This window comes from Anneissia japonica, unplaced genomic scaffold, assembly GCF_011630105.1.
Source record: "Anneissia japonica isolate Jap-2015-1 unplaced genomic scaffold, ASM1163010v1 scaffold1065_len1792383_cov172, whole genome shotgun sequence".
Lineage (NCBI taxonomy): Eukaryota > Metazoa > Echinodermata > Crinoidea > Comatulida > Comatulidae > Anneissia > Anneissia japonica.
Genome location: NW_022684135.1, coordinates 140,977 through 162,559, shown reverse-complemented (window position 1 = coordinate 162,559; position 21,583 = coordinate 140,977). Strand labels below are relative to the sequence as shown.

Genomic DNA, 21,583 nt, shown 5'->3' with positions numbered 1-21,583 from the left:
AATCCATTTGTTTAATTGATTTTGATTCAGTGGAATATTTGCATATCAAAGCATTTACAAATGTCATGTGCAACTGTACAGGGAGATGGAAGAGCATAAATGCTGATTTGAGGGAAATTTAAGGCCATCAGTGGAATTGATTTGCCCATACGCCTAAATGTCCGCAAAGATTTACCATCTAGACTTTGAGTTATTTAGTGATATTTTAGCGTGCGTTTGCAGAGAGGAATAATTAAATATCAACAGAATAATCAGTTAATAAGTATTCAAATTAAGATTGCTGGAGCATTCTTCATAATTGATATGAATTGAACATATTAAGCATGCAATGCTAACTAGGACAAGCGAAAGACAGCCTAGAAAAAGTCAAGTTCATTGGCTCCTGCCCAAAACTGTCTATTAATGTAAAATTGTCAGTAACCCAGAGGGTTTAAGCAAAGGGAGGAACGACCGACAAAATAGCATCACATCCATTCATCTGACCAATGCCATTAGGCTGGCAGCATTAATCACAGCTTAATATCAACTGATTGAAATTATTTTTTCACTTAATCTCTGTATTGTATGCTATAAATCTGGCCATTAAACTTGGTTAATACAAATAAGAATGATGGTGGGCTTCTATAGAACCAAATATTTTAAAAGATAAATAAGCTTGCTAAACTAAAAATGTATAAAAGACTTACAAAAATATAAGTATGACACTTTCAATATTGAATATCTTTATGCATCTGGGCATCAACAAATTATTATAACAAATTATTTTTATTACATTTCTTTCATCCATAATTACGAAGTTTCCATCTTGAGGAAAATTTAAAACTTTCACTGAGTGGGAAATTTTACCTTAGTGTGTGACTCATGGTAACGGTTATAAAGGCCAACTCAGACAGCGTCGTACGACGCAGCCCGACGCGATTTGTTGTCGCGTCGGGCCAGTGTGAGTTGAACGCAGACGCGATTGTTTGCGTCGGTGGCAGTCGCGTCGTAGAATATTAAACATGTTTAATATTTCTCACGACAGCTTAAGACTGTCCCCGACGATAAATCGGGTCGGGCTGCGTCGGCCGATGCTGTCTGAGTTGGCCTTAAAGAAACATGAAACTGTTCAAATTGGGATTTTAACACTAAATGAACCGAAGACAACCTTATCATACTAGTAACCAATTAGTATGTGGAAGCCAATATCTGCCAAAAAGGGTCAACTCATTTATTAGTCTGACTGCACTCATATTCCGTAGGTCAATAATGCACCATGGTCAAGGATAACTGAATTTGATATATGAGTATATCACCTTACCATATCATATCTGAAATAGTTTAGTCTACACCATGTTTAACATATGTTAGCCTAATGAGATATTGCACTCAGTTTAACTTCACAGAAAATGCAATAAACAATTAATTACTTGGAATGATTATTAATTTTTTTTGGGGGGGGGGGAAGATGGGGGAAAGAGGGGATATAGCTTATTTGGACACCAAGTCCAGCATTGAAATTAAATATCTGAAGTAAAGTGTGTTTATAGGCATTTTCCTTTCAGATTTAATATTAGTATGCAGGTTTATAGCAAGCTATAATTTTTATCTCTTTTGAATATATATGGATATAAATATCCAAAAAGATAAAAAACCTTTTTAATTGTCTCCATCATCTTGAACTATATTTTAATTTTTATTTGTAAGTAGATAGTTTTAGATTTTCCTCATCAATGTAGATAAGAACAAGAATTCATTCAAGGGACAGTATGTTGTTATGGTAGGCTGAGGTGGGCAGGGTCACTCATCCTTTAAGTTTTCAACAGAGTCTAAATTTTATGGCCAGCACCTCCACCTACCTTTATTAACCCCCTTAATATTTAGTGGTTATCAAATGTTATCACACACACCCACCCTTATCATATCTACCACCCACTTCCAGTTTTCTACAGCTCCAATCCTGAAGGGAATATTTTTGGCTCTCTAGCCAAGCTGTAGGGAAAAAATGAGGATCTTTGACTACCAATTAATTAAGAATCCTTATGTATTTATTTGTACATCAATACTTGTAAAATTTGTTTTGTAACCTGGTATGAATATAATGATAATAACGCCACTCTTATAGATAACGCATTCCACAAAGAAAACCCTCAATGCACTTTACAAAATAGATACAGTACATGGTTTCAATTAATATTTTCTTTGTATTAATCAATTAACTTCTTTATTTATCTTTGCTGCTGTTGAATAGATCATTAATTTAGTATGCTAATTGAAAGAGCAGCCAACTTGGTGATAGACAAATAATTCGGTTGATGAGTGATAACAGTAATTAGTCATCACGGTCGTAATTGACCTGACTTGTTAACAGGACCATACAGTATCCCAACGTTACAATCACCAGAAGGCGTCAGAGTGGCTACTCAATGACAGCCGACCAATCAAACCAGAACACGCCAAACTCTGATTTTTATCTTGTCTTATGTCTCACTCACCAGGCACTCACCTACCAATTTTAACTTATCATCAAAGTAACTAGGTTAGCAGCATACAAAGGGGTATGTGTACTCATGTGCTTTAGCACTTCCAGCTGATGTTAACACATATTGACATTCTTTACCTTGACTCCCTACATTTTATATCCTAATTCTTTTTTTGTTTTATATTCTATTCTACTTCACTGATCGAGAAGATGTGTTCCTTACTTCATAGGCTTACCAATAATTATGTTATTATTTTATGTGTTAAATTGATCATGTAAATCAAATCAAATCATTTATTGACTCTATACTTGACTCTATACAGACACCATTTACATCAGCAGCACTCAGAAAGTGTGTCAATCATAACAAATAACTTAAAAGAAAACAACTTAACTAGGAAAATACATTAAAAAGCACCTTAAAACTGTTTGAATATGCATATAAAATTAAGAAAATAAGAAAATAAGAAAACAAAAATTAGCTATAACAAACTAGTTAACCTCAATTATATAGCAGTTAATCCGTATCAAATCTCATGTGGAAATCAGCTGTGATACCGGATCATAAAATATTGAAACCCTTCTTTACTGGTTCAATGTACTTGAATACACAGCCAGCGAGGCAGGAGGGACTTTACAAGGTCTATGGTTCAATATCCCATGCCAAGTTGCATTATATAATAATGAACATGGACTCGGAGAGAACTAGTGACTACTCTGCATTTCCTATGCCTTGGGTGATATGCTAAATCAAGCCTAATAAGGTGTTTAAGTCTGAATGTTGCAAAATCAATTATTAATTATCATTCAATGAATGTCTTATGGTATGTGAAAAAAAACTTGGATCAACTGCCGATCTGGCTCTGGATCATTTAGTAGGGTTATACCATTCAAAAAGTAGGGGTGCATATTGCTATATAGGATGCCATGGTATAGCGAATGATATAATTGAGGGCGTACTCATACTTGCTGGATTATACTCGATGGTTGCCGTTTATAATTATTTGTGCGCTTTCTAATATATATTTTAACTTTTGCGATGATAATTACGATTATATACTTTATTAATATTTTAACGTGGAATCTGACGATAAGATGACACAAGTTGATGACAGTTTCCTACCAATGTCTGCTCCCCTACCTTCATTGCTTGTCAATAAATGGTCAGGTGATCTCATGTATAATGAAGACATGTTGGCCTATATACTATAAACATGGCTTTAATAGGCCTGGCATACAGCCTTCTTTTCACATTATCTTTATGAAGCATTTTGTCAAGTTGTAAATGCACTTTTCAAGGCTGGCATTCTAAAACCAAAAAGAAAAGTGCAACATAAATGCACACTGTAGTAGCACCCTTAAGTGGATACAGTAAGAGGCCTACTATTTTCAGGATTATTTTCTAAAAGATACTACTGTACAGTAATATCTGAAAAACCATAAAAAATAAAGAACTAGGAATTGAGTTATTTATGCATCTTGATGGCAGAGAAAATATATTCTTACTATAAATTTTGAAAGAAAAAATATAATTTTGAATTTCAATGTCATTGTTTTTTGTAACAATTTTTCTACAAATTACTATTACAAATGTACGTGCAATTTGTTTATATTTGTTCTATTGTATTATCGAAATGATGTTCATTTGTAAATAAAAGTGAACTAAATGATTAATTAAAATGTATAAAAAAGTATGCAATTCAATACTGAGTAATTGTTAAAATTTATTGTAGAAATAACACAAATAATATTGTTTAAATCTATGAATTACAAAGTACAGTATAGGCCTACTATATTTTTTTTTTATTATAATAGTTTACTTGTCAATTTGTGCACATTTAAATAGGAATATTATAATAATAATCACTATATAGCTAGCCAATATAAGATGAGTAATTATTGGATGTACAGTGTGGATGGATTTATTTGGTGTAAACACCATGGATATATACCCCCATGGAAAGTCTGAAGAATTTCCAGTGGGGTCATTCTGGTGGTGATTGGGCAGTACACCGGGAGACAATCCCCTACTCTTTTCCGAAGTGTGTACTGCGCTCCTTAATATGCACATGGGCCATAATGCACACACGACCAACAGCTTAAACGTCTCATTCGAAATACGGTGCCGCTATCGTAACTTGCATTTCAACCCTCTAGGTGAAACACAAGGAAAGCAGCGACAGGAATTGAACCGGGGACCTAGAGATCTCCATGGTTCAGCGCACACAGTGGCTACCATCAATTTAGCCAACCGTGACTCAGCAAGCTGCTCTATGTTGTGAAATAACTTACATTTTAACTAACATCCAACCACCACACATTCTCTTTTTATGGTGAAAACAATTTGAATCTATTCAATTTCCACATAGATTGAAACTTTTTGCTCAACAATGTAAATATCAAACATATGTGGCTCACAATGCAATCAATTTTACCTAATATACAAAGTATAGGGGAACACTCCACACGAAGCTGTCATGCGGTCAAGCCAAAATGTAAACTGGTGAAGAAAAAATAAACATCTTGTATGCAATGTTATTATTTCTAAAAGGGAGGCAAGTTGAAAGCTGAATGTAAACACTAAATGCTATCATCATAATAATCTAAATACACCAGCGCGCATCCTTTCCAGACTGAACATTTCCAGCTTTGGGCCGCTTAAGATGATACAAATTAAGGATTTGAAATCTGGAATTGGATTAGGGATTTCGTTGGTGTAAAACACCACTAAAGAAAGGTTAACTCATTATAAAACTCAAAAAACTAATTTCTGCTAGGTTTATTGGGTAATACACACAATTCCGTTTTTTTCCGAAGATTGTACTGCATTCTTTAAAGATGAATTGTCGCTTGCTAATGTCAAAAAGTCAAAAAAAATAATTTTGAAATAAACTTGCTCATATTGCAATAGCATACAAATTACTAACTTGTGCATAAAAATGATTGAACTTAAAAAATGTGTACCCTGATTTATAAACCAAAAAAATATAATAAAAATAATAAAACACTTCCAGTGACCTCCATTTTTCGCTGTAAACTGATGGGCAGACATTTTTTAAATACACTAATTTCTATGTTCAAGTTGATAACGTTTATGTTACTTCAAGTTAATTTTAAAAAATATTGTTATGATTTTTTTTTTGGCATTTAGCATGGGACAATACATCTTTAACATGCTAATGGGCTATATTACACACAGGACCAACAGCTGATTTTTCTCTCCTAAAAGACAGTATTGCAACAGCTATTGCAGCTATGGAATTGGCTACCAAGGTTTATGGATCTCCACAGTTTAACACAAAGTAGTTACTAATACAAGTTATAGATGACTGCTAAGAGCTATACTGTAGTACTCTCTAATAATAATGATGGCGGGCAAAGCTATATTGTCCTATAAAAAGTACCGAAAGTATTATAAAATTCATTTTTTAAATTAACTTGCTCATTTTGAAGCAACATAAAAATTATAAACTTGAACATAGAAATTACTGTATATACTGTAACAAATATTTACCCATTTTACAGCGAAAAATGATAGGAACACTTCCAGTCACTGGAAATATTTTTATTATTTTTATCCAGTATAAAAATCAAGGCTAACAATTTTAAAAGTCAATGTCTATGCTTAAGTTAATAATTATTTTTATTTAATGATTTTTTGTCATTTTAAGGGGCAATACAGGTGTACATCTTTAAAAGAATTTACAGTATATTGCACCACTGGGCCAAGTGTAAAACTTTGTAAAAGGAAATGATTAAGCAAAATGAGGGTATAAAGTTAAATTGATTACACTTTCAGTCCTGGCAGTTATTAATTTGTGTATACTTTAATATTTCTAACAAAAAAAAAAAAAAAAAACCACTAAGAAGAATTACCACTAACGTATCAACTCATTTTAAATGATGAACTCAAATTTTTATTTGTTAAACCTTTTTTAGATTTTTTTCTTGGCAGCAGTATATGTAAAATTACCCACTGAACAATATATAATAAATACATAATAATAGGGACTATTATAACAGATAATAATACAATCATATTCATAATACTATCACCACTCTACACACCTAGAATATCATGAAACAGCTGAAAATGGTATTTAACTGTATGTGGAAATATGATCTGAAGACCACAGACCATATTGACATTATCTAATTATAGTGTGTGCAAAATTCTGCACATTTAACATTAATATTAAATAATTGAAAAACCTGTTTCCTGCATAAACTTTTTTTTTGGTTGGCTGCTATATCTCTATTTTTAACACTTTATCATAATTTTATTACGATGTACCTATATTCAAGTAGGTCAACCAGCCTATAAAAGGAAGTGATTATACTGATAGGTGGTACAAAACCGAAATGAATAGATAGCAGTGCTTTAACATGGGTACCACTTATGATCGTATTCATCTTTTCAAATTGCTTTAACACTAGTTCTTCCTACCTCTTTATATCAAAGTACATTACCGGTATAGCTGTAGGGTTTGCGTGCTCAACTTGTGGAATCGCAGCCTGATCGTTATCAATCAGTTATTTATTTTAATTATCTAGCCTTAGGGAGTCCACTTATTTTAATTATCTCGCCTTAGGGAGTCCATAGCATCACTGAAATATTCCATATGAAGTAACTCAAGTGTAACAAACTCAATTTAAAAGTACAGTACTTAGTCAACAGTTCGTCCTTTGCAGTAGTTTGCTAACACCATTTATACATTTCACACAATTTTACAATACAATCATTATTAGTATTATCAGTATAATCAATGGTAGATTTCGGGGGAACAATAACATCAAATATGAAAGCATTTCAAAGATTTATTTTTTAGTATCATAAAATTTTCATACGTATAAAAAAAAAATAGTATGCATGCATTTTCAAAACGTAATTCCAAAAGATTATGTACATACTTATTATTAGTATTTACCGGTATGCTATATAATTTTCAACAATTTATTCTATTATTTTCATATTATTCATGATGCTATTTCACTGACTTGTACTCTGCCTCTAACAGTAATCAGTACTTTTCTCATGCTGCTCTGTTGTAACAGAATTTCAATGTCTAGCATCTTGTAATATTGTCAGATATAGTAGTTTATGGTATGTTTATATTTTAGTGACTAAGGCTACGTTGAGTACTAAACGGAAATTGCATTCTGTTTGATTTTCTAAGTTATTAATATTAAGCAGGTGTCCAATATACAAAATTACACTGTTAGTTCATAAATATGACAAGACATGAAAGCAAATGGATGATAAAATAGCAGTCAAATTTGACACAAAACTGCTTAACTGTGTAGTGGGTCTTCACAACCAACTTGCAGCAAGGCATCTGCCAGTTTCTATCAGATCGTTCTTGGTGTATATCTCCACGGTGGCACTCTTGTACAAGCGACGGAAAAGGTCGAAAAAAGGGTGATTACACCCCTTTTCGCCCAGTTTTTGAATATTCAAAAATCTGTATCTTTTCATTAACAAGTTTTTCTTAAAAAATCTTTTTGTTTCTTAGAAAAATCATATAGAACAACATATCGAAAAGCATTTTTCCTCTGGAGCCAGCTTTATGCAATTCTTATATTCAACTCTGTGGGAAAACTAAATAGATATCCTTTTGAGAGCTCTTTCAAGTGTGCCTTAATCATGGTACATACTCCACACTTAAAGCCATTTGGATAGCTTTAGAAAGTCACGATTGCAGTAGACTGTAATGTTCACACCGTAGGCAGGTATGATACCGTAGGCAGGTATGATACCCCGGCAGTTTCACTCACTTGATAAAAATTTATGATTATAAAAAACAAAAAAAAACTTCTTTCTGTACTAAAACATATTTGGTTATGGTCGTACAACAAACACTGTTTTAGAGGTACAATAGGCCTATTTCATTTTTGGTATTAAATTAGCGAAAAATGTTGGTTTTTTTAGTCTTCTCAACAACACAGCATGCTGACTCATACACTTAAGTAAATCAGATTTACTGTATGTGGTTTTAGATGTTTCAATTCAACAACTTATTATGTTTAACTATCTGCCATACATCTGTCGTTTCTTTGTAGTACGGATTTTTACAGAATAATAGATTGGTTTCACTTTAAGTTGCCGCTTGAAGGTAGGAAGTTAATGCTTTATCTACTTACAACAGCATTTTATACACAATAATCACTAAACTATGAATCTTTCGTCCAACAAATCCTGCAAGATTTTATGTTTGGTTGGATTGAATTTGTTATGCATTTAACCACATAATTATACTAATATTACATTGTTTTTTGGTTGTTTTTATAAAATTTTATTATCTATAATCCTTGGTGTGAGCCAAATCTCATTCCCGACTACTTTTCTTTCATAAAGACTTTGAGCTTGATATTAATAACTTAATATCAACTTATTAATAACATTATTAACTTTTATCCAATAATATTTGTTGGCCTTTTAAATTACTTATTACAATATTGTTGACAATATGAAGGTCAGAAATATCTGTATGGACATGCTTTGTGCACTGTAGTTTTTGAAATAATATTTATTTATATAATTTTCAAGCAGTAATTAACAGGATTTAATAGGATATATTAGTAATTAGTCCATATGTTGTAATATGGGAAATTTTACCAAAGGATTGCATGGTACGCAATATATATCAAGAAATGAAATATATCCGATTAATTTCTACACCTATAAAAATAACAGTTCGGGACTAGGACATACTGAATTACTAAAATTGAAATGTAGGAAACATGAAAAATTATGATTTCAAGTGTAACAATGGGATGGTTAAATGCTTTAGATACATATAATTAGGAAGAAATATACATATATTATTTTTTTGCAGATTTTAAGGTAGTGGCAGGCATAATAAAAATAAAGATAAACATTTATTTTTTGTCTTGAAATTCCCATTTTTTTTGTGGTGGTGTGTGCGTTAATTGGCCAAAAATAAAATTTTATTTTTATTTGAAATCATTTTTAGTGGCAGGCAGCAGGTTCGCTAAGCAAGGTATAAAAAAAGTTATTTGTGTCTCAGTCTTCCTGACGTGCCAATTTCAACATATTTGTGTTATTAGTGATGACTGGATGTGGATCGTCATTAAAGTTTCTTGGTCTTTGGTATTTTGACATCATTTTGACATCGGCCGATCTTTTCAAATCCATTATTCCAGCCAATCACCTCCAATAGCTGTTGTTGTGCGTTGCTTCACAAAGCTGATAAACCAAGTACATGCTGTATTAGGAAGTTCATAGGATTCCACTCATCTCAATGATTTACCGACTGCAAATTCCGGATTACTGCTAATATCGTAATGCCCCTTCAGCAGTTTACAAGGGCCGGAATCGGTCGTTTGTACATGTACGACAGACATTATCGAAATGAAACATCGTGTAACATCAAAGCACTTACTCAAACTGAACTGACGCGTGTTTAGATACTAAAAATACTGAAATATTTATCACTTGTATTTTATTTAATAGAAAGCATGACACTTCACCAGGCGATATATATGACTGAAATTATGAATAAATAAAAAGACTATAAATTTATAATGACCTACAGATAGGACAGATAGGAAATGCTATATGGAAATGACAATTAGTATCAAACTAACCAGGTGCTATATAGCCATTAAACTAAACTGATTAATATTATATCAGATTTTTGTTTTATTAATATCAGAAATATGGAATAAATTATCTACTATTATATAGGTCTATTTGGACATCTACCTATATTCAAGGACAGTCAACAATTTTCTTTTCATTGCATTTATTCTACTAATAAACAATATGAAAACTATATCCAATATACCATTTGGAGTGGAGTTAAATAGCTTTGGTGGTTATGATGCTTGCCTTCCAATCCTAGGGTACTGGGTTCAAATCCTGTCAGTGTTGCAGGATTTTTTCTCACAACCAAAACTCCACTAACTCCCTAAACCTCATATTGAGATTTAGTTTGGTGTGTACTAATACTATTGTCTTATGAAATTCAATTTATTCCGGAAAAAAACACACACACATAACAAAAATAAAATGTCACAAATGCTGGCCCCGGGGACTCCAACAGTAAACCTAATCACTTTCCGAGGGATGTCCCAACCAGCAGTGGCACAATTAAAAGAATAAATTAATTATGTAAAAGAAGATTCAAGCCAAAGGCATTGTCACCTACAAGTACAGTAGGACAGCGATATATTCACTATTGAAAATCCTTGGTGAGCATGTGCCGTGTGCTTCAATAAACAAATAAAATAAAAATTAAAAATAATATATATTGGAATATAAAATAATTCTTAATTTCCATATATGGTATGTAAGACAAAACTTACTACTCAAATTAATATTTGTTTCCACAGAACACATATTTTGTCTACATTATGTACAACTATATCACAGATGTATCAAATATAAAATTTCAACCTCATCTGAAAAATAGTAACTGACGTGTGTAGACAACACTACCGGGCAGCATCTGCATGTACACCATATTTTGAAGCTATTTTTTACTTAAATTCTAATAATAGAACTCAGTAAAACTGCCCTGTATGTATTAGGAAAACTGATTATAAACTACAGTACATACTGGTAAATTACATATATACAATACTAAAACATAATTAAATCTAATGTAATTATACAAAAACAATTTCAATGTTTCTGAAATGAAACATGTCACATAAATGTAATATTGAGTTATATGAACACTTTCATTCTTAAATAAATGGCAACAAAAAAAAAGCAATTCTGAAATACCCCTGTAAAGACCATTACTGTATCAGAAATCTGCAAATTTTCAGCAAACCATATTTAATGTTAATTTAAAGCTAATACATCTTTAAGCGCCAGTGACAAAAAATTATTTTTTTATCAGGCGCTATACAAATTCTCCAATTTATTTATTATTATTATTAATACTGTATCATATAATTCTTCCTATTAATGACTTACAAAACTGGAGTTAGCAAGTCTAAAAGCTGATTTCAGCATCAAATGAGTCATAAAGTCCAAGTGCTAAACAACGCAGATGGATACAGATTTACGAAATGTGTAGCTTGGCAACCAAATACTGTATTGCTAAAGTTACATAGAATTTTAAATACCAGTCCATAAAAATATGTAAAAAATAGTTTTAATATTTCTGAAACATGTCACATACATTTAATGCTTATATACAGAGAAACAAAAAACAAAGAGCAACTCTGTAAATGTTTGTCTCGTCAAAACACATTGCATCAGAAATAGGCAACTTTCAGCAAACCATATTTACAGTGCTGATTTAAAGCTTAAAATCATAAAACTCTTGCAATGGATAATAAATGTGAAATTAGCAAGTCTGTAATAATGTGTGTATAAAAGCTGATTTCCGCATCAAATTATGAGTTATAAAGTCCAAGTGTTAAACAACGCAGACGGACACGGATTTATGAAATGTGTCTTGGCAACCAAGTGATGTTCATTAAATTATTTAACGGTTGCTTTGTGTGATTCTCCCTGTAACAGCTTCAATCATGTAACCTTGAATGTAAAGCCACTTGAGATGTGCACACTGTTCAACCTTTATCCCCAAATGTGATGGATTACATGGGATTAGACAGGGATTAACAGTTACGTATGCAAGACGGTGAATCATCAACTTTAATAAACCAATTCAAGCCAATAAACTAATGGACAAGTGACAATCACACACGCATATAATAATTGGGGGAAAAAAAATCTGTCTTCATTCATTATACAATCTATATTTTCACACATAATACACATTCACTTAAAGTAATGGGGAATGAAAGTGTTTACTGTACAAATCTATAGTATATACAATGGGAGTACTCAAGCAGAATTTTATTAATGATGATAAAAAAATATATATACAGTAATATGATTTAAAATAGTTATGTTTTATATATTTTTTTTAGCGAATTAAAGCAAAATTTGTAATACGTCCATTTACAGTAATATATCAAAGATCTACGTCGGGTGAGCAATTATTTTTAGTCCTAAGATATAAAACTATAAATAAGTCGAAAGTTGACCTGAGTTACATATTAGTTCACCCTAAAGCTAATCTTAAGACCTCCAAGGTAGGGCTAAACTGAATATGTACACTAATACAGTAAAAGCCAATTCAACTAAGCCCAAGCAACAAAAATCCCAGTTCCAATTAAATAACATTCGGTTATTAATAAAATATAATAATCCAAAGATTTATAGCATTATATTCATGATAACGTGATTTTTCGATTGGTAACATGTAAAACTTAAATTTTGATGTTATTTCTCTAATTTATCGTATGGCGAGTGAGAAATCAGAGGTAAACTTTGCATGGTTAAAAAAAAGTTTCTGATGATCCAACTCAGAACATGTTCATAAAAATACTGGGTGTCGTAATTTGCAGGTTCGACTGTACAGTAGTGGGCTGGGGATGGTGGCCAATCTCCTTACCCTATTAAAATATTTTAGTGAGTAGCATCAGTGAAACACAAACTTTGGGAAATAATAACATGTGAAAAAGCCAACTTGATTTGGCAGATCAGATCTATTAGTTGGCGAATTAATATAATTATGGTAGTGAAAATGAGGTTTGTGGCTTTTTAGAAGCTTGTTTGACAGGAGGAACCAGAATGCAGATTTAATGGGAATGGGAAGAGACACTTCCTCAATTATAATTACTATTGATCTAATAAGAATAAACGTAAACAAATAAATTGATTTATGAGTAACTGAAACCTCAGAAAGTAGATACCCAATGCTAGCCAACACATTGTATTCGAATGGGAACTTTCGTGCTTAACAGAAAATCTGTTAGGTATTTTTCGTATTCAGTTGGTTAAATAACGTTAACTTTTTCGTTGAGTTTATACTTAAATTTCAAAATACTTTGTTGAGTTGGTACTTAACGTGGCTAATATAAGTCCCAATCGAATATGCTAATTACTACACACTTTCACACTCTGTACAGCACAATCCAATCCAATCTTCAACTTATAAGGCACATTATAGTCTCAATGCGCCAATTTGAGGGAGTGCTCAGGAAAAAAGAAACAGAAGGAACAAAGGTAGAAAAAAGTCTACAAGGGGAGAAAAATTAGAAAACAGAAAAGAAAAAACAGAACTAAAAAAATACAGAAGAAAAAGATAGTAAGGAAAACATTTTAAAGAATTTTAGACAGTTTTGATCAGTATATTATAAGGTTAATTCAAAACTGAATAATATTTAGGCCCCACTGATTATCATTACCTACTTTTTCGTAGGGATGTACTCAATTATTAAGGTTGGAACTCTGTGTGTCTAGTTATGGTCAGATTTGAGTGCTTTTGTTTAAGTCAATATGAGTCATGAATTTTCACTCCAACATTTTGGGCAATCCTAATTTTTTTTCTTTTCATTTTCTTCTTTCTAAATTTTTTTCTTCATAATCTTCATAATATACATACATATAACATGTAGGCAACAAATCTTCTAAGATGGGTCAAACAGAACACAAAAAATTATAACTTCACAAAGGTGATACTGCAAGCCAACAATCCCTGGGGCAGCTGGTGACAAAATTATTTCACTGAGCCATGGAATTACCTTAGACAATACATCACATGTAGAAAGGTAATAAAGCAGAGCAGACATTTTCAATGAACTTCAAACATGCTGTAGGTAAAATATAAACCCTAAGTAGACCATTATCATTATCTTTATAAAGCATCTATAAATTTATCACTAACAGCTCATCCTGAACTACCTTTTTCTTTAAAGAAAAGATAAGGCCAATGATTATCTATGATTCTATTGATATCTAGTCAAAGTCAATCACATCAATCATAAGTCTAAACTTTACTACACAAAGTGAACCACACAGATAACAATCACACACAAGACAACAGCACTCTTGTTACGATTTTTTTCCATTCTTTTGTTCAGGGAATGAACTACGCGATGACGAATTCACGAAAGAATACTTTGAATGAAACGATAGCAATTGGCCTTAATCCCTTTTCAGGTTATGTTGTATAGAGGACTTCTCTGCCTGAGGCATGGATCCCTATCAACAAGAGAGTTAGCGTGACTTCCCCTAATTTTTACTTCAATGTATTAAATATACTTGAAACAGACCAATGCAGTGTGCGTGAGTGTTCTACTTCAGTGACTCAAGTGTCAGGGGTCATTACATGCCCTGATTAGTGTTTGAAGGGACAAGACACTCTAGGGTGGTATCTGTGAATATACAGTGGCAGGCCTATTATATACACATGAGCAAGTGGATGCTTAAAAGTTCATAAATATTGGCAGGCCCTTGCACTATGAAGTTTAAATCAATTAACTCAGCCTTATAAAAAAAATGGCCTTTTCACAAAATGCCGGTTTGTATTCACATCTGCGTGAGAGTGCTACAGGCGTTCAGATTATTATATTAAGTCTATAACCATTTATTCATCATAAAAATACAGGTTATTATTTTGCCATAAAAGTTTGTGTTTCCCTTGCCCACCGCAGACTTTTAGCCTGTGGTTACCTTTTTACAAGACAACCTGCATGGGGATGAGTGATGGTTAGCCAAAAACCATTTAATTACGAGTACAGTACAGTATAGTAGGTCTACTATAAAAATAATTTCTGACCTCAGGATTCCTTAAATCCAGGGTTTGTAACTGAGCTTTTCTATTATACCCATTAAACATATTTAAATTCTATTCTATGCTCTGAGCTAAATTTGAATAAAATCAAAATTAATTAAAATGAGAGATAGAATAATAAAATAAACAAAAAATAATAATGTATACATACAGATGAGCAGTTGACATCACCATAACAGTCATCTATTGCTTGAATAGTACTGGACTTCTTCTGCAAATAAAAGAAACACAATACATATAATTATTTAGGCATGATTTATTAACTTATTACAATAATTAATAGATCTACTGTATGGTATAAAGGCTCCAGAAGAAAAACATTTTTTGATATATTGTAAATCTGACTTTTCTAATCTAATATCTATCTAATATCAAAATTAATATCACCAAAACAATTGTCATATTTAAGAAAAATATTTAGCATTAATTATTTTATTTAGTATTTAATAAAAATAATAATAAATAAATGCTCAAGTACCAACTACAGATTACCATATAATGATAAACTTAGATTATTATTTTGATAAATTGTGATAATTTTTAAAATAAATACATTTTATTTTCTTCATGTTTTGTGTGCCTTGTAATAGTCGGCTTCATAACATAAAGTTCAATAAAATTCACTTTAATAATATATTCACTACAATTTTTGCGCTATCCTCAAATTGTATTCACTTCAGTACAACAGTGGCACCTTGTACATAAAAAATAGGACGAGAAGGTGAACATAAAGCGTACGATTCCTAACACTGCTTGTCTTGGACATAAGCAATGTCAAACACTGTACTAATACGTGAAGATGAGTTCGCAAATGTACAAAAACATCCATTACTCTAAATTAATCTCAACGATAACCGTGCAATAAAAAAAGATTTGCATATTAAACGATTTGTGTGTGTCCATGGAGAATGTGAATGTGAATATTTGCCTGTACAGTAAAGCTAACTTGGAAAAGATGCAAGTCTACTGTAGCGGTATCATAAAAGCTGTTGGATGTTCACTGCACTGGGACCAGATACAGTACGCATTAAATGAGCCACATTTAGGTTCCCAAGAGCGTTTCAGCTATAGTTTATGTCAATAAACTGGAAGGTTGATTTTCTAATTAGTCACGATAAAAGCTCATAAGAGGTACTCTGATCAATTGGCGGTAACAATGATGAGCAATTGGTTGCAGTGTGAATCCTATGAAGAGATCATATCCAATCCAGAGTGGAAAAAATGAATATTCCCTGGTTCTTGTCAAAATTACTAGAGGTTATGATTTAAATAACTATGATCAGTTTGCAATTTGCAAATTGATTTAAAAAAACAAAAAAACCCATTGGCAATGAGCATACTAAAATTGGCATCACATAAATCAAAAACTTGTGCAATTGGTGTTTTACTTGTCTTGTGTTCAAGCATTAAATCAATTTACTGTAAAACCTTGAATTGAAGCCCTGTGCTGTTTTTTTTTCTTTTGCGAACTTTGGATGGGCTTCTTTTCAAGATGGGCTACTTTTCGGGATGGGCTTCTTTTCAAAATGAATGCTGTAAATTTTGTGAATTTGTAAATGTTAACAATAAATAAGGTCAATGTAACATCAATCTGTATTATGGAGTGTATTTAACTGGCATTAAATCACCTAAACTAATGTATAAACCAAGCTTATTTTTAATTTATTTTGTTTTATGAAATTCATGCACAGTGTATGTACTGTACTATATCGAAAAGAAGAATGCTATTTTGAAAAAGAAGTCCATAGGCTTCTTTTCGAGAATGCTATTTTGAAAAGAAGTCCATTGGCTTCTTTTCGAGATGGGTTTCTTTTTTAGGCTAATTTTGCAAACTAAAGAGGGGGCTTCAATTCGAGATGGGCTTCATCTCAAGATTAAGCCCACTGGGCTTCAATTCGAGGTTTTACGGTATTATAATGGAATAAGGTAAGGCCAACCTATTGCTTGAAAACAAGTAAAAAATAAAAATTACTATTCAATTTTTGGCCCCTACCATACCTTTCAAAGTTCAATTTCAAATAAATTTCATAAAAAAAGAAAAAGAAAAATTCATCAGTTTTTAACAACTACAGTATTGCAGTGCACATTAAAAAAAGTAAAATTTCAAAACACATAAATAACAAGAGCAACCACTCTGCGCCTTCCTCCACGCTTAAATACGGTATAGGTGCAAATTATTATACTGTATTTTCATAAATTTTTTTGGAAGAGCTAACAACATAGATATTTTTAAATAATTATGTTTATTTGTACAAAAATAAAATATTATTTAGAATGTTTATTTGTACAATATTTTAAAATTTAAAAAAAAAATTAAATTTCTTAAAATAATTTTTAAAAAAATTGAATACCTAGACGCAATTCGAACTCACAACCTTAAGTTCTTTAGAACACATCCTTAACTGACCCCACCATCCATGCGACATGTCCTATTAGTGTAATAAAAGCAATAATGTACGGTCCTTGCTGAAACCCATTTTCTTGCGTACATTAGGTGTCAGACACTGGGGTCTGACTTAAAAAAAAGGGCAATGAATGTTTGTTGGAAATCACTTCTAGTTTATGTGTACAAAATTTCCTATTTAGCACAGGTGTGCATGAAATCAGATATAAAATATTGTAATGTTATAAAGTATAGTCAGAGTACTGTACAACTTGCAATACTATTCACAAGTCCCAATGACCCAATACTGTATATGGCCCACAGCCTTAAGCTTTTTAGCTGTTGAATACCGTATTTCACGACAATGAGAATACAAAGAAGCTTGAAGAGGGCACAAAGTTTCAGCTGAAGTACGAAGTATGCACTAAGAATTAGGCTGGTAATCTGCTTATTGTCTATTCAATTCAAAATTGGTCGCATGACCTGTACTAGCCAATAGGAAAATAGTATTTTTGATATAAATCCTATTAAAATTTGTCAAGATTCCTTTTTCGCTCAAGTAGTATTCTTGAAACTTATCCAAGTTCACAAGCCTGGGCATGTTGAGAATATTTTTTTTGAGAATATTTTTGTTAAAAAGGTCAATAAAAAAAAGCATGGCATAGTCAATCTCTCATTAATTACTGTATCAATTTGATTAAAATCTTATAAATAAAATGATAAAATACATTTTATCACGTAAGTTTATTTGTATTTATGAAAATTATTAGAAAAGTTGATTCAACCTTCTTCAAAATTATAATAATTAAAATTTGAACTATAAAAAAGCATACATACCGTAATAAGTTAATAGTTTCAAATTTATTCCGGAAAAGTATTAGAAATTAATCATTTTTGCCTTGAAATATTGATTTGATTTATACTTTTTTTTTTTTTATAAGAACACATTTTATAAGAACACGTTGAGGCTGAAACTGCATAAAAATTAAGAACAAAATAAGAACAAATTGAGGCTGAGGCAAAATGTCAAATGAGGTTTTTTAATTACTTTATTTTTAAAGTAGAAAAACAAAAAAATATATATCTGTAACTTATATGCAGTAGTTGTGACTATGTAATACCCTCTATTAATACAGTACAGTAGGTGTAACTGTCATTTGGGGCCATTTTTACTGGGTCTTTTTTCTGGGCCATTTTTTCTTGTGCCTTTTTTTCAGTGGCCATTTTTATCTACAGTAGTATACTACTGTTCAATATAATTTTCTGTGTTTGAAAAGTATGTAAAATAAGAGCAAAATAAGAACATTTTGAGCCTGAAATCCGCCAAAAAATAAGAACACTGAGCCTGGGCAAAATTTCACTGGTTCTTATAAAAAAAAGTGTATATTCATTTGATTAAAAAAATAAATAAAATAAAAGATAAAGTTACAAGTACCACAGATCCTATATGCAAATGTATGTATAGGATCTGTGTAAATACCAAGAAATGTATCATAAATTCAAATTTTAATTGTCCAATCATGCAAGTCATTTTGTGGTGAGAGGACAAATTATTCCAACATATGGGTAAAAATCCAACCTCTTTATCTTTAATATAATCCCAGGCAGTGATCCTAGTAACTGTTGAAGCAGCCAACAAAATAAATGAACATCTGGCTAGTTTTTCATTAACCAAATATGATTTCAAAGAACCATAGTACCAGTACAGTGAACTGCATATTTGCCAAGTTCAATGCCATCTCCCTTGTTCAAATCTTGCAACATTTTTGGAGATGGTATCACGATAATTAAAGCTGGATCATATCTGGCAAAATCTTAGGCAAACTTTTACAGGGAATGTGCTTGAATTAACTTCACCAAAAAGATTTATGCAAGTTTTACCTGTTCCAAAAATAGAAAGAGTTTTAGTGCCAGTGGGGGCGGGATGGCTAGGGACAGGCACACATTAGGAAGAGTTCCATTGCTGGTCAGGTGTTCACACAATTTATTGGGGAAAAATAATTCCTATTGAATTTTTCTAGAATATGAGATAAAAAGATTATCAAATTCTTACAGGGATTCACGCCCTAAACCCTCTCCAAAGGCTGGGTGGCCACTGGCCTTGCCCTTGTTCAAAACAAAATGGAATGACCTGACAAATTCGTAAATAAATTTTTGAGAAATGTCTTACGAATTCAGTTCTCATTTCACTGAAACAATTTGTTGCAAGTTTTTACTTAATCGGATAATGGAAAAGAATGTTAACAGTTACTCAATGTGAAGAAATGTCTGGGGGCACTCCTTTACTGCAGATAGCAGTGAGGCAAACAAAAGGATTGCAATAGTTCACAGTATTAAGTACAGTATTGTACAAATAGGTTGTCATCAAACACAATTAGTCAATTTCAGTAAAGAATTCTAAAGTTACTAAAGATACCACAAGCTCATGTTTCAGATATCTGCCATTATATTTACTATGTTCTAAAGCTTTGTCCAATCTATCATATTTTATGTGACAAATTTGTGTGATATCCCATACAGTACATGGGCACTGTGATGTCATATTACATCCAGATATGGGGCATATCACTTTTTTTTGTCATAAAATTTGATTATGTGGACAGACATGGAAGCATTCACAACTTTCATGGTTTATTATTGATTTAAAGTCCCACTTTGGATAACACATTAGCCTATAATTTAGAATTTATGCCAAGGTTTCATCAAATTGTTCTGTAAATTGTAGAGTAATTTTACAACTGTTGAGTTATCATATTAATAGCTACAAACAAAATTCCTATAGACACAGCATATTTTGGCTACGTTGACTTAATGGTAAAAGTACAGTGTAACTGCTATTTGGGATTTGGATGGATCTTCTTAAGTCATAATCTGAACTAAACTAAATAATATTTAAATTGCCAATTTAATTTATTAGGTCTCAGATTAAATATACAACAAAATATTTTCACCCCAAAAAATGCATGAATTCCTATATTCTTAGCAGGATCTTAAAATTTGCTGGCATAATTTTAAAAAATTTAAGAAAAGTTCAGTCAATTATAGTGACAACCAAATTGATTTTATCTGTGCTTTATTAAAGCAAAGCTTGCTGATATATTTAATCCTTTTGAATTGAATTTTAATGAGTTTTCCAGACTTTACCACTGAAGAAAATTGACAATTCAGTATAATATGCAGTACTGTACAAATTTAAACAGTCACTGAGATTATGAAATGCATAGGATGCATGAAGGATTATAAACCTATTCCAAGAGACAAAGGCTATAAAATGTTTTTCCTGAAAGATATACATGGATTTTAACATTAATCTAATATTCCTCAAATATATGACCAGCTGGAGAAAGTACAATTCATTCCCAAACATATCACAATGTTGTCTGTCATTACTCATTGAGGCAGACAACGTAAAAGCTTTTCCTGAACGGAATATTGTAATTGACAACCACCGCCTAAATCCATCTGGAATACGAGTGACTTGGTAACGCATTGGTAACAGTTGGCTAGAGACTGAGTGAGCTCAATTCTCTGAGCTTTTGAGCTTGGCGTCGCCATTCATTGAAAATGTGTAGGATAAAAAGCTTGAAATGGTGGTCTTTACCAGGCTAAATATGCTTTGATGCCGTTATAATCCCAAGATTTCAACATAAAGTGAAAAGTGCATTAACCACCTTTTATTACATTAACAACCTTGACTAAACAGCTAGTACTTCAGCGATTGCTTACCATTTGGATTTGTTCACAAAATGTGTGAACATCTAGAAATATGTAGATGATGATTGATAATCTATTTGAGCATACAGTACTATACACTTCTTACTTCTATATACAGCAGCATTAAACCACATGGCTGTACAGCCACAATTGACAAAGTTCACAAACACAATTAATTAAAATCTAAGTAAAGAAAAGAGAAAGAAACCATATTAAATTTTTAAGTGTCTATTTTGAACGCTATAACTTATATTTTCCAAGCCATTAAGATTAGAGATTCAGTGTGCCCAAATTATTGAAGAAAAAGCTGTGTTAATTATTGAATGTATACCGGCTAAATATCCATGTCTAAAAATGATGACCAAAATATGTATAGATATCAATGTATACTTGCGTTTTTCT

The 21,583-nt window shown here is 31.8% G+C and overlaps 1 protein-coding gene across 1 annotated transcript in view; it reads right to left on the bottom strand.

Annotated features, from left to right (window-relative positions):
* The window catches only part of LOC117103481 (anosmin-1-like), a 56,469-nt gene that overhangs the window by 23,137 nt on the left and 11,749 nt on the right, over positions 1 to 21,583 (bottom strand). Inside the window, exon 2 of the mRNA XM_033244033.1 lies at positions 15,236 to 15,295. Coding sequence (XP_033099924.1) covers positions 15,236 to 15,295 — 60 coding nt within the window. The remainder of the gene's footprint in view (positions 1 to 15,235; positions 15,296 to 21,583) is intronic.